The sequence below is a fragment of the Lepisma saccharinum genome, chromosome 7 (assembly GCF_977018435.1).
Source record: "Lepisma saccharinum chromosome 7, izLepSacc3.1, whole genome shotgun sequence".
NCBI lineage: Eukaryota > Metazoa > Arthropoda > Insecta > Zygentoma > Lepismatidae > Lepisma > Lepisma saccharinum.
The window spans coordinates 98,262,308-98,277,148 of NC_139235.1; the positions used below are offsets into that span (position 1 = coordinate 98,262,308).

The 14,841-nt window shown below is 41.5% G+C and overlaps 1 protein-coding gene across 2 annotated transcripts in view; it reads right to left on the minus strand.

The window, feature by feature from the left end:
• Positions 1 to 14,841, minus strand: part of Traf4 (TNF receptor associated factor 4) — a 115,300-nt gene that overhangs the window by 52,067 nt on the left and 48,392 nt on the right. The window contains exon 1 of one of the 2 annotated variants that reach the window (XM_083125722.1): positions 8,118 to 8,568. The exons of the other annotated variant lie outside the window; for it this stretch is intronic. Coding sequence (XP_082981848.1) covers positions 8,118 to 8,207 — 90 coding nt within the window. The 5' untranslated portion in view covers positions 8,208 to 8,568. Of the gene's footprint in view, positions 1 to 8,117; positions 8,569 to 14,841 lie in introns of those variants that run through there. 2 annotated transcript variants of the gene reach the window in all.

The following is a 14,841-nucleotide window of genomic DNA, read 5'->3' on the forward strand; positions in this document are numbered from 1 at the left end:
TTACTATTCCAGTCCCTCCCGAAAAAAAAATGATGCGTACGCCAGTGTATTGAACATTGTTGCAACCGAGATACAAAACAACCTTTTTCTCTTTTAAATTATAGTTGCCCTCATATTCTATTTGCAAGAATTCGTGTTTATTTTCGAGGCATTCACTCTGAGAGACGCGTGTGTTTGGAATACTGCTTTTCTCCGTGCTGCATGGAAATAATAATTCAAAATTATTATTATTATTATTATTATTATTAGTAGTAGTAGTAGTGGTAGTAGTAGTAATAGTAATCGCATTGTCCCAGATCTTTGACTGTTATAAATTGGCCATTTAATATTTTTTCCACAGCATTTTTCATAATATTTCACAAGGTCAAGGGGGGATTTAAACCCCGTAAACCCCCTTGCGTACGCCACTGCTGTAGACATTATTTTATGTTACATTATCATAAATTTTAACATTATTTTATGTGTTAATATTATTGTTAACATTTGTGTGTATTATTAACATTATCTTTGTGCATATTATGTTCAACATAAGTGGGACTTCGTTCCAGTAATGGACAAATAAATGAAATTAATTGAAATTCAATGAAATAAAAAGACCTTACATGAATAATACAAATGTCGGCATCTACAGTTTTTAATACAGTTGACACGGATTCTGTCATTCGTCGCCCCCTCCAAGGCGTAGTGGTTAGCGTAATGTGCTACGAAGCCAGAGGAGCCAGGTTCGAACCCTGGTAAAGGCATGGATTGTGTTGTCCCATCATGCATTTCATCATTTACCCTTATCGTTGCGACTGGCCCAAGAGGTAGAAATGCGACGTTAAGTAATAGGATTAAATGTTGGTCTCAGAAGTCTATACTCTATCCAGGAAATCTGTGGAGAAAGGTAGAGAAGAGAAGGGAAGGGAAGCGAATTTCCACTTCCACGCAATCCCGTTCACTCCCATTGAACTAGTCTGTGTGAATACAGTAAGCTTTAAGACTAGTTCATTGGTCGACTTGTTTTCGTTCGCTTCCTTCAGAGATTCCCTGGACAGAGTATGTGTCTTTCTCGGTCAAGTCTCGAAGGATCTATTCTCGGTACCATCTCTAGCTGCGGTGATTGGCTTATAGTGTTGCGAATAAAATTTAGAACACAATTGAATCTACTGGGCGAGATATTTTCGGCAAGTTGGACACCTCTCTTCAAACTTCGTGGATCCGCCACTGTCTCATGACACCGAAGACCAGGAACAACCATCTGCATGGCAGTCGTTCGCCACGGCAGCCCAAGAACTCGGTAAATCACTTCTTCCTTTCCCTCAAGAGGTCAACAGCTTCCGTTCTCGCGGACGATCGGGGAGTAAAAACTTGATCCATTTTTGAGAAGCGGCGGACGTCGTTGAACCGAAATCACCAGGCACTTCCTCTCGGAGGCCAACCCCCCCCCCTCTCTCTCTTTCTCCGTCCTTGGGATTTCTCATCGACGGCTGTCTCTGGGCTATTCCGGTTGGTCGACTCCGAAGAGCTGTCAACTGTCGCAACAGGACTTCAGAACCTTACAGCTTCTGTAACTGATTTTGTGGTCATTGCACGACGGAGTGTTCAGTTGATGAACATTTGAGCTCTTTCCTTCTCTAAGGGGGCTTTCAGACCGAAGCGAGACGCGTAATTTGGAAACGAACCTTCAGAAATAAATGCAACATTACGTATCTTGTACGTGTCTCTCGGACTATTGCCTCGGTCTGGTGGTCGCGCATGAACAGGCTGGAGGTGCTTGTGTCGGGGTGGTGGAAAACCACCAAAGAGATTAAAAGCGAACGGAATAAACGCGAAGGAATAAGCGCGAAACGGATTAATTCCACTTTATGCACAGTAAGGCTAATGGGACTGGACCTACAGTTCTCAAAGTGGGATCCGAACCACTATGTGCCTCTACCGAGTATCGAACCTGGGACCCCTTGATTACAAGGTGACGACTCTACCACTGCGTCATCTGGGAGACCGAATTGAACACAGGAATATGCGCGAAAGGCATAACCGCAAAAATTTCACTTTCGCGCTTAATCCCTCTGGCGGTTGTTGTGGCGACCCCTTGTGTCGCTTCTTGCTCTTTTCATCCGAATTCCCTAAATCTTTAGTTCTTATTTTATAGGCTATTCAAAGTATACTTTTGTTTTTATTTAAGAATATACGTATATTTTATGTCTAAATTTTACTAAATTTGGCTATTCACTAGTGTGCTATTTTCATGGGAAGATTACAAATTCATTCTCATACACACACACACACACGCACGTTTCTAATTTTCCCTCACTGTTCATTGTAGCAACTCAATTAGGCAAAACTGAAGACGGGGAATATGATACCATCACATCTGAACACCTGAAGAGTGGGGCAATGTAAGATCGTGAAACGACAGCGTGACGCCTCAGGAATGGATCAGAATATACTGCACTTCTCCAAATGGTGTCATTCTGGCGTTCTCGGCCGTTTAAATATACTCAGCAACTGAAGCATTAAGTTTCAAGTGGATCGAATTTTCCCTTGCAGAACCTTATACACAAACAAATACAGTTTCTGGAATAATTTGCCGTTTTCTGTTATTTTATTCCGATTGTCGTCCACCAGGAGTCACGAATTGTAAGCATAGAAGTTGAAAGCTCAGCACTCGATGTTCGACGTCTCCTGTGTTTATTTAACACGAAATATTTCTCAGGGAAATGTTTGAGAACACGTAGTGTTATTCTGGAAATAAGCGAGCGAGTCATTTTCGTGTAACTGCAGCTGAAATATTTTGCGCTCTCCAGCTGAGTGAGGATGGAGGCCAAATTTTGCAAAGTAATTTGTACTGCAGTAAAATAAACTAACAAAACAGGTCCTGCTATGCTAAGAAATTTCCTGCGTTAATTTTGTACACTAGCGAAGATCACGATCAAAATTTTCTGTTGCAGTAATCTTAGAAGCGAAGACGTAACGAACTATGATATTCATCAACCTATGAGAGTTATGTTGTAAATGGATATTACATGCTATGTTTTTGTTTGCAACTGCTGACTTTCGAGACTAGCTCCGACCGGTATCGAACCCGGGTTCGCTCGCACCAAAGAGGAATGCTAACTATTCACTTCCTGTACCCACTCTGTAGAATTTTTTATCATTTACATAAGCAAAATTATTTTTTATGTAATAAGGAGACGCAATTTCTTCCAACCTTATCAGGAGACCAGTCTTCCAGAAAATGATGAAACAATCGCGACAAGAATGTAACCCAGTTGTGCGGCAACAATGCCATTATGAGGGACAATTTCGAATAACGTACCCTGTTTCAAAATAACTCTCATACCCAAAAGAATGCCCTTAGGGGTTGATCAGAGTTATATCAGCCCTTCTTTGGTAAAGCTTAAAAAATGAAAATTAATTGATTTGCTTTATTTTACTTCGCTTTTGTGCCACTTTTAGCTAATTTGCCAAGATGGGGATGAGTGATGATATGATGAAATTGATGAATGGATACTCACAAATATCCATGCCCAGGTCGGGATTCGAACCCGCGATCCCTGCGTGTGCTAACCACTCAGCCACGCGGGCCGGCTTATAAAATGAAAAGATCTTTGGTGAGATAAATCAGCCAGAAAAAAATATTACGAAATGCTGCTCATTTCTCATATTTTGGGAGCCTCCCCGATGGCGTAGTGGTAACGTCGCTGCCTCAATCAAGTGGCCACGTGCTCGATACCTGGTGGAGGTACATAGTAGTTCCAACTTTAAATTGTAGGTCCAGTCCCAATTAGGCTATCTGAGTTTTGTTGTTAGCTCACTTCCATGCACAAACTAATATTTTGGGCGCCTGATCCCTCCTAAGAGATAAAGAAATGTTGAATCGAGGTCTTACCTTCACGGGTAAATCCTGGTGCGGCCAGCTGTAGTAAGTACCAAGGCGTTTGTGTGAATGACGTGTTGTTCTTGCAAAGGGGATTGGTCCAGTTCATGCTGGAACTTGCCGCCAAGGCGGAACCGTGATGCAACCACCGACGTCTTCTTGCCGAGACATGTTCGGTGACGAAGGATTTGCACTTGCTCATTTACATGCAAGATATTTGCTTGGCGCCCCGAGCTGTTTGCAATGCTTCATCGGTTCCTACTCGTGGAAAGAAACATTTGCTTTTTCACACTAAGCAAGAAATGCGTCTATCTTTTGGAGGAACGAGAAAATTAAATTATAACTGTACGTGCAACATTGCAATCAATTCAGTCGAGTCGGCCTCCGTGGCCGACTGGTTAGTTCAGCGCGCTGCGACGCCAGGAGTCCCGGGTTCGATTCCCGGTTAGGACATGGAATGTTTGTGTGTGCGACAGACTCGGGTTCGATCCCTGACGGGGGAGATCCTGGATTCTTTTCTACCTGTTCAAGCGGCTCCGGCGCCCAGTCAGCGTCCTATAAAGTGGGTACCTGGAGGAAACTCTGGGGAGTAAAGGCGGCCAGGGGCGTGGTGCTGATCACATCACACGCACATTCGGTCGTGATCAAGAAAGTATGTGCCCCTAACTCCATACCCCCTGTACGTCTTCATGGCGTGGAGGGAGGCATAGGTGTCATGCTCTTGTGTATTCCATGCCCGTGCTTGATGCGTTGGAAAAATGTTCAATTTCTACCCAATGTTACTGAATGTATGTGTGTTTATTACTACAGCAACGGGGTCCATTCGGATCGACCGCCCTAACGGAGCAGTCGGCCCAGCATGCATTGAAGTCAGGCGTTCCAGGTTCGAAACCTGAACAAAACATGCACATCTGTGCTTTTGTCAGTCATCTTGAAAATGAAGACAGTTTTAAAGTTGGTAGAGCACCTAATCGCCACTTTAAACCACAAGAGCGCCCCCCCCCCCTACCCTTTCAGCTAGCCCCAAGGCTCGACCAAATATCCCCTTCCCCCAGTTAACATATTCCACTTCAAAATGTATTGACGAAATTAAAATGACTGGTTTCCAGTTACTTCAACGCAAGATCATTGGGAGAAAAGATTTCTCAGAGAGCTCAACGCGAGGAGAGACAAGTGGCCTGGAGAACAGAAAATGACGACTGTTGGATGTGAAGAGGATATACGAAGCACACGCAAATCGAACCTTGAATATCTTGATTACAGGATAATACTTCAGTTTTTACTGTAAATAAATTAACTCACTGTACTTTTGATTCTCTAAAAAGAAAATGTAAGAATAGTACAATTTGTTATTGGAGATTCTAAAGTTCTGAAACAATAATAATTTCTTTCAGCTCACCAGCCTCCACGATTTCGCAGTAGTAGCGTCGTTGGCTTGTAATCAAGGGGTCCCGGGCTCGATACCCGGTGGAGGCACATAGTGGTTCGGAACCCACTTTAAACTGTAGGTCCAGTCCCGATTAGCCTTATTGTGCATAAAGTTGACTTAAAACACCAAATCAATAAAAGAAAGAAAATTCTTTTTCATTCTATGTTTTCCAGTCATTGTCGTACGTAGAGTTTTTTGGGGGAAGGAGCTTGGATATAACCTAGCTGCTTTCCAGGCAGGCCACGGCCGTAGCCAGGAAAATTTTTCGGGGGTTCACTCATAATTGTTCCCATTGGCGTCACAAGAAATTTGAATAGAAATAATAACAACAATAATAATTATTAAATAATAATAATGACTAAAATTTCATAATAATAAACTAATTTATTCCAAACGTATTATTATTATTATTTTATTATTGCTGTTCTTATATTCTTGAGGAGACTTTTCTACTCTATCCATCAGAAGTGTGAATATGCAGCAAAACTTTTTTTCTTTATTTATTGTTTTTTTTTAACGTTTCATGCAGTGTGTACTGAAAAGAACAGTTATTTTATTTTGTTATTAAATTTTAGATACGTCAAGAAAAAGCTTCAAAAGTAAGAGAGCAATTTTAGTCATAAAGTTTATGTTGTTTGGTCATTCACAAACTTAATTTTTTAGAATTTTTAAAACTGTGGAACCAGTTATTCTTTGGATTAAATTGTAAAACATAAACTGGTGCCTATATTGTAGCCTGAATTTTTCGATCTAACGCCATTTTTTTTTTGTTTTTCTGTTCGAATACTAACTTGACTTTATTTCCGTTATTAACAATACAACTAACAAACGTTCTGCTATTTTGTAACTTGCAATAAACGATATCAATTCGAGGGGGGGAGGGTGGTTCTGGATCAGTTCGATCCCACTTTCCAACGTTCTTAATCGACCGCTGGGTGAAGGATAGTGAACGTAACGCACTACGAAGCTGGAAATCCTAGGTTTGAACTCTTATAAAAGGGGATTTAAACCCTTATCGAACTGGAAATTTAAAATTTGCAACGGGAATTTTGGGACAATCACAAGGGAATTATCAGTCTGATCCAGGAACAACACTGGAAAGAGGACAGCAGAAGTGAAAATGAAGGGGTCGCGGGTGGGCTGCAATTCTGAGAATTAAACCCGTTTCGTTCAAATTTCAGAATTCAAAATGTTTGAAAATTCTAGCTCGATCATATCAGGATTGTCTCCCTGTTGTATTTTTGTGAAACTGCGAATACATTTTTGAAAATGTGTTACAAATTTTGGATTCTGAACGCTAAAATATCCCCTCTAAATACGGCAATGAGACAGGCAGTACGAACAATCTTGTATTTCGTAAATTTGAACTTTCCACTCTTAAAAATGGCAGTCGGGGTTCACTTTAAAGGGGCTTGTATTTACCACTTTGGTTTATTCCTAAGTCTTCACTGCTTTGATTTGAAAAAGTTTATTTCCTCAAAATTTCGGAGGGAGCCCCTCTGCATACGCTAGTGATTCCAGTTATTTCATGTCGTTCTTCTACCCCTTGGTTAGTCACAACGATGAACATACATGATAAACCGGTGAAATGAATGACAGCAAACGCAAGGATACCTTAACCAGGGTTTGAACCTGAGATCTCTGGCTTCGTACGTATGTGCGTATGGTAATACGCGTTACCATGTAAATATATGTGTGTTAGTAAACTACTTGAGCAAATTTTGATTAACGAGTTACCTTTAAAGTAAAATTTCTAATCCTGCAAATAGGGACGGCGCCAGGGGGGTGCAAAGAGGAGCTTGGAAAAGGTTTGGAATAACCAAAAATAGTTTCTGGCAACGAAAACTCTTGTTCAAACAAACGATTATTCACTCAATGCACTTTATAGTAATCGAGCAGATTTGCTTGTAGTAACCAAAGAATTTGTTCCAAATTAGTAAATTGTACTATATTATGTTTATTGTTTACATTTACTAAATAGCTTAACCAAACGTCACTTGTTAATTCAGCCAAATCAGCTTTTTTCTGTATTGCAGTGTCATTTGCGCTATGACTTACAAAAACCATGTCGACATGGGCGTATAATATTAAGTATTATTGTATACCACAGGCAAGCCATTGATACTAATCTGAAAGAGGAGCCACATTTACTTCTTTGTGCATTTTTGGTCAAAGCAAGCGAGCACAAATGAATCAAGTCATTGGTATATTTTCATAGAAGCCTACTAAAAGTTCATTGGTATTTGATGTAGTGGCTAAAGCACGCATGCATGTTTAATTTGCCCTTTAGTTTCAACATCGCACCCCCTCAGCACCCCTGGCGCCGCCGCTGGCTGTAGATGAGCATAGAGGGTGGTCGTGTAGGTAAGGTATAGTATAGTATTCTATAAAGTTCAAGGATAACTTCAGGTTTTACAGAATTAAAAAAAATCCACAAATATGAAATAAACCTTTCCCTTATGTCTGAGAACATTTATACAAATTAACATTATCATCAAATATGTTTAAAATATTGAACTGAATTTTATGAATTGTACAGGGAACGTGCTTCACATAAACAATCCCATGAATCAAGACAAACACTTCTTCAGAATTGAGAATATCAACTTGAATCTTCCAAGTTAGATAAATTATTGCAAAAGTTCTTTACCGAAACAGTTCCAGGTCTACTGGAAGTCAGTATGCACCCTGTACAATCCCATCGCAACCCAGAAGTGACCATGGCCGTACAACCTTGATATTGATGGTAATGAAAGGAAGATCCAATTCGAGTTCCCACCCTTCGCCCGCACGAACACCCTCGGGACGCAAGATTCCGGGACTCACCTGCGACGTGCATTGCTGTTGGCTCCTCTGGGGGGAGATCCTGGCAGGGAAGCTCAGGGTCTTGGTCCACTGAGCCAAGCTTCGCACCATGGCTATTCTCTCGCACAACAAAAACCACAAATCCTTCTTCCCCGTGGGAACCACCGATCTTCGATAGATCGCAGCGATCAACTCTTTCCGTTCGCCACAAGGTCTAGAAGCATACTGCCGGAGGGACGGCGAAAGGGAGGGCACACTCCAATTGCTACGCTAAGGTCTTCGCTGTCTCTCGCATGAGACGGGGCAAGGATGCGAGTCCTGGACGCTTTGGTGCGTAGACGCTTGTCTTGCAGCGGCCAAGACAGTACGCGGCACACGCAACAAATACACTACCAGACGCAACTCTAGTAAGACTCGATGTCCATTTGAAGCAGACGTGTACAACGCTTCCTGCTTCTTGCTTTGCGCTCGACTAATCTGTGACTGACAGACAAATCCTGAAAGCTCTACCCGGTACCCGCACCTTTACTTTGCAGCCACGTGAGCAGGGTTGCCAGAACAAGTTTGCAGAAAATCTGGAAGGCTTTATCTATATATATTGGTTATTTGACATCTCATTCTTGCATTTTTCTAGATTAATCATCGTGAATGAATGATGAATTAGTAAAATAGTTTACGAGAAACACGAAAAAAAGACAGCCAAGCCATCCACCATACGGACACTGGACTTCGCATTCTCACAGAATACTATTGTAATTTTTAACGTTTTATTACCGATCGTAATATTTCTTGTTCACGTGCTTTTATGATCCTCCGTCATTGATTTCCATTTCTCATTTCACTTTGCTATTCTATCTAGTTTCATTGATTCACTACTGTGAGAAATGATAAATCATTTGACAACAAACGCTTGTGCCTCATACAGCATTAAAATCCAGTACATTTGTTAGCTAGGCCGTGGTTGGTTGGTTCCATTTCACTAGTGCCAATGATCTTGATTCATTGATTTGCTTTATTGTACTTCGCCTATCTGCCACTTTTGACTAATAGCGAAGGTAAGGATGATAATATGAAATTAATGAAAGGACAATCACACACACACACACACACACAGGACAGAACAAGAGTCCCACAGAGGATTGTCCTGGCTGTTGTCCTTTGTGTTAGTTGACGGTTTGTATTTAATTTTAGATGACTTTGAGTGTGATGGCTGAATTTAGAACTTCACGAGGACACGATGATCGCTATCTCCTCTGTTATGTCTTGGGGAAGGGGCGATTGGCCACACGTGAATACAGGACTTCAAAAGACAATAACCTACAATCAGAATAAAACACAAGTCGTCTCTGAAATACTGGAACCAAACAAGACGTACAGTGGTTCAGGGGTGCCCACAGAGGGGATTCATGACGCGCCCTGCGTCGTGGGAATTTTTTTGGGGGACAAGATTTTATACCAATTCTATATATCTTCACAAAAATGGGGGGATCGTTTTTTGATTGACTTGTTATTGATTTTTAGTTACGGTTATTATGTACAGCTTTTCTGCCAACCTGTGGGTGATCGCGGCGATGGGGTTGAAATGAAACGAAACACCGCCTATTATGCCTTTAGAATCAGTTTGGAAAGGAGGGGGGACATGCTGTTCGCATTAATCGCATTAATACAAGGTTAGTCAAGCAGACAAACTGTTAAGAATAACGTTCAGTCCACTAACAATGGCAGTGAGCGCTTCATGTTAGCAAACATGAAAGCCTAAAGGACCCAAAGTAAACATGTATTGCTAAATATTTCTGTATTATATTGTTCCGCAAATTTTGTCTGACCAAAATAATTTGAGTAAATAATTCGGCATAAAAGGTGGCAAGGGGAATATTCTACCTTTTTAGGGGGGGAGTGCGTCATAGGCCTTGAGGGGGAGGGGATGGGCACCCAGTGGTTAGAAGTTCAGTAGTATTAAATATTCAAAATATGACCAAGTTCTCAAATTATTTTTGGTTTCAAACGAAGAGTGTACGTGGGAATTAGCACCTTTTTTCTCAATAATCTGAAAATTGTCTGAAGCCTTCCTTAAAATGTGCAGAAACGCCTAATTATGACATTTTCTGGTACTAAATGCATTTGTCCGCTCTAATGAATATGTCATTACAACCTTAACAGTGAGTTATTGTGGATAAGTCTCACGTATATATGTCAGCTGACGATTCTGAATACCATGAAACCGGAAAAAATAAATGGACCTGGCAACCCTTCAACGAGGCATCGAAAACAAAAACTATACCTCTCCAGTCAGCTGTAGTAGTCAGCGGCGCATGCGCAGTCCGATGCACACAACCTGCCGTCAATGAACTTCCTTCTAGCAGCCGGAGTGCAATAAAGAACACGGCTCGTGGTCGAAAAAATCGGTCCTCGATATCTGACGAAAAAACAGTCATTATCCAAGTACGGAGGCTTCCCACGTACCAGGCAGAGGCGTTTCCGGTGCAGGTCGCTAATAAAACGACATCGCTGCTTCTTTGTTTTTCTCCCAGTCACAGCTGCGATGGAACTGGTCCAATAGACTGCCACATGTGGCTTCTCATTTACGTTCCATATGTCATATTACCTTCTAGCGGACCGAACGAAGATCGCAGAAGGATCATACTTTCCCGGAAGGTGACGTGTGGAAGTGAAACGTTGTCATCGGGGGAGGGGAGGGCACATCCTCCTCCAATAATTCACGGGTTGGAGGCAGGCACGTATCTAGAAATATATTTGGGGGTGTCCGAACCAAGCCTCAATAATAACAATATAAATGATTACATTAGAATATTCAGATTAAATTAATTTAATGTCAAATTAAATATATAATAATAACCCTTGGCTCTACAGCTCTGGAAGGGCCTTGACCGATCTTCTGGCTGCCAGTTTCCCTCCCACAATCCTACTTAGAGTTGTGGAGATCTTCAACCAGTAATGGGGTGCCGTGAGGCCAGCACGTCGAACCCTCAGCCGTTGAAGGAGATATACGAGACGGGATACCCTACTCACTCGTAGCTACAGAATTTCCTCACGATGTGGGTTGCCACCTGTCCTACACACAGGTCGAGAACCCAGAGACTGAATCCTGGCGGACTCGAACCCATACCGTCCCGCAGTCCCGCACGGCCACGGCGGAGGACTAATTAAATATGTAAATTAATTAATAATGTATTGTTATAATTACTTGAATAGGTAAAAAGACTGTAAGAATATAGATATAACAAACAGCACGTATTCATTATATAGCTTATAGTTAATATCGTAAAAAATTGCATAGAAACAACTGTCCTGGCTAGAAAATTAATGTCAAATAGACAAACAATTGAATATAATAAAAAAGGATGTTAAATCCAGTAGACAAAAAGTAAAGTTCCTGATTAATATTTTATGTATATTATCATATGTAGCAGTGCGCATAAATCTTCTCTGATACTGGCCTTCACAACCGCATGTTCCAAATGCAATCATTGCCTTCCAATAAGTTCGGCGGAAATAAATTACTTTCGATTATGCAACAAATACTAAGAAAAAGGAAATTGTTAGTTTTTCGGAGGGGCCGGACACACTGGATCTCCCCCTAAATACGTCCTTGGTTGGGGGCAATGGGGTTGATATGTTCCTTGTCACGGGCTGCTAATTTAATAACTAAACTAATTAACTCAACTGACTCAACTGAGCTGAGCTTAGCAACGCAACAACGTAGAATCTCTCGCCTCACCTGCTGGGCGAATTAAACATTACATGAAATATAATACGGTCAGGATAAGTGCCTAACAGTCGGAGTTACCAAGAATAAACCTAGGAGGATTTAATTTTAAATACCTGAAATGACGTTACATAATACTACGGTGTTTCTGAATATACACATATATTAAAGCACAGATAAATAGACATTACATCTTGCCCTCTTTCACTCGATCTCACATTCATTCTCTCATTCTATGGCATATTGCGACAATATGACAAATACAAAGGTTAGATTATTTACTACTTTGACCATACTCTTGCTATGTCTTGGCTACATTGCCTATTACAATTTATCGTTTAGGATGTTAAGCATAAAGTGAATAATTGTTCCTTGTGCGAACCCCTTCTATCTTTTCTGAAGGTATAAATATATTCAATGAACTATTGTTTGCTGTTAACATAAACTCTCATCTTTAACATTTGATTACTCCGCCGGAAAACAGATGTCTAGGGAAGCCATAGCACTGATTTAAGTTAAGCAATGATTTGATTTACGCAGATTCGCGGTAGATTGTCGTCATCTCTCTCACACACGCACATGGTTGGATCTTACCTTCGCTGCATTCCCTCTGACTTGGGTTGGGTGAAAGTGGTCCTACAGTTTCGGAAGGCCTCCACGCTCCATTGTTGCACCTCGCGGTTATCCTGGTTGGCGAAAGTGGATCAGTCGGCAGCTCCATCTGGCCTCATCGGATCCTGGCTTCACTCGTTCACTGTCGACTCCATACGACAACTTGCGCAATAATAGGTCAGTTCTTCGCGGTCACTCGTAAGTACAGATACGTGACTTGGGCGATGAGACGAACATACGCGATGAGCCATTCGCGGTTTCACATGGATATCAAATGTTATTAACTTTCACTACTTTGGACGTTGTTTCGGACGATTGACACAGGTGGACGTGTCTGGCGTTATTCTCACATAACCACACGTATGTGCACGGATGCGTTGACGGCGAGGGGGAGAAGGATCCCCTGGTTCTATTCTGCTCTACTCCATGGCTCTGAAACACTCACTCGAGGAAAAACAAATCCAGACCTCGAGTCTGCTTGCAACTCGCAGCTCGGTCGCGCGTAGCTCACACTCCGGTGGCGATTGTAGGCAAACTGTGTAAAAACTGTTCCAAATCATCCCTTTTATTCCAGATTTGAACGTAGTGACGCGCTACCCTCTATGATCAGGTGCTTGTTTATTGTTTCTGGTGCTTTGACCGTTGTCCTCCTATCCTGGTCAATGCTTACTCCGGTCCTTAACCTTTGGTAGCAGCCCCTCGCGCAGAGATTAGGCTAACTCTTCCTCCATTGTAGTCGGTCACGAAAAGCAAAGGCATCTCAGTAGGGTAGCTTCTCCCTTTCAATTCAGCGATGAATCTTTAATAATTCATAACTCCCGTAGTTCTGTTCTGATTAGGCTCAAATCTTGGAATCAGTACTTTCATGATGTGTTCTTCCGCTGGTTGAAATCTCATCAAATTCGGTCCATTGGTTTAGAAGTTGCATTTTTCTTGTTATTCCCATAAGAATGCATGTAAATCCGAATTCGGGCGAAAAACGGTGGTTGAGCAAGCTAGTGCTGGCTAAGACAGTTCGCTAGACACCTGTATTCGCGACGGATATTAATAATACCAATTGCAATTAATTCCTACTAACGGGCAATTAGATTAATTACTTGTCACTCAATATTTGACCGTTATAACATTCCCCTCCTTTTAATTATGAATTTTTTTCAGAGCGAACTTGCGAGTGACAGGAAAAAATTCATACCACATATCAATGATATTTGTTAGTGATCGCACACTTAGGCGTCTGAATAGGGACTCGAACCCTGGACTGTATAACGTTTAACTCAACATTAGAATGAAGTTATACTTTCTGCAATTGTACTATAATTATGAGAATATAAACAAATATGATAACGTATACAAGAATACAATATAAAGTACCTTTTAACATGGAAATCTCAACGTATATTACCACCTATATACTAACTTTGGATACACCCTGTAGTTTTATACATAATAAGTGAATACTGAATAATAAGCTAAATAAGATATAAGTAAATATTTGATTTGCAATTTGTTCCCTCTCACACATATGTTTGCATACTTCTTGCATTAATTATAAGAAAGGTCTACATTTTTTGCCTTTTAATATCAAAAAAAATAATCTCTAATTTTCCTATTGTTTACTTTACAATCGGGGTGGCTCTAGTGCAATATTTTCTTCAGTGTCTCCTTTGACATGAGCCGGACTGGCAAAGGAGTCTTCTAGTCTTCCGTCGGGCCTTGAATATCGGTTATCTGCTCCAGAGATCGCTGTTCTTGACTCAGTCTACTTCGTCCAGGTTGGTAATCTGGGGAGAGTGAGTCCAAGTTACGGCTAGTAGACGGTCTATTCCAATCAAGTAAATTAGCACCAGTCTGTGGGGATACGACTGTTCTAACCGCATTCACAGCACGATTCCTCTCAACTTGACTCGGATTGTTTTGACCCCTGCAGTGTTGCCATCTCGTGTTTTCTCCATCTCTATCGTCTCTGAAGTGTTGTTGTTGTGGACGGTGATTGCTGTACTGGCCTCGCTGGGGATAAGGGGCGGTTAGCATTTCTTTCACTCCGTAGTCCTGCAATGTGCTTTTCCACTCGTTGCTCAAAAACTGTGGTCCCCGGTCATAGAGCTTCCGTTTCTCAGGGTTGGAAAGAACTTCATATGCCTGTTCAAACTCTTCAAATATATCGAATGGCGGATTCCGCTGCTCTAGCCAGATCCTTGCATTCCCTTTGGGTAATTTTCGCATTAGCCTCAAGTAGTCTGGGCTATCGACTCCGTACAACAAACAATCTCTCTTGAAGTCCCCTATGAACATTGACGGTAAAATCTCGTCGTGATCGGGGTTGTACGTTTGAAAATGATCCATTCCGACTTTTGAGAAGATTCCGCGAGTATTCGACTCCGGGTTGGACACACTGCGTGTCTCCTG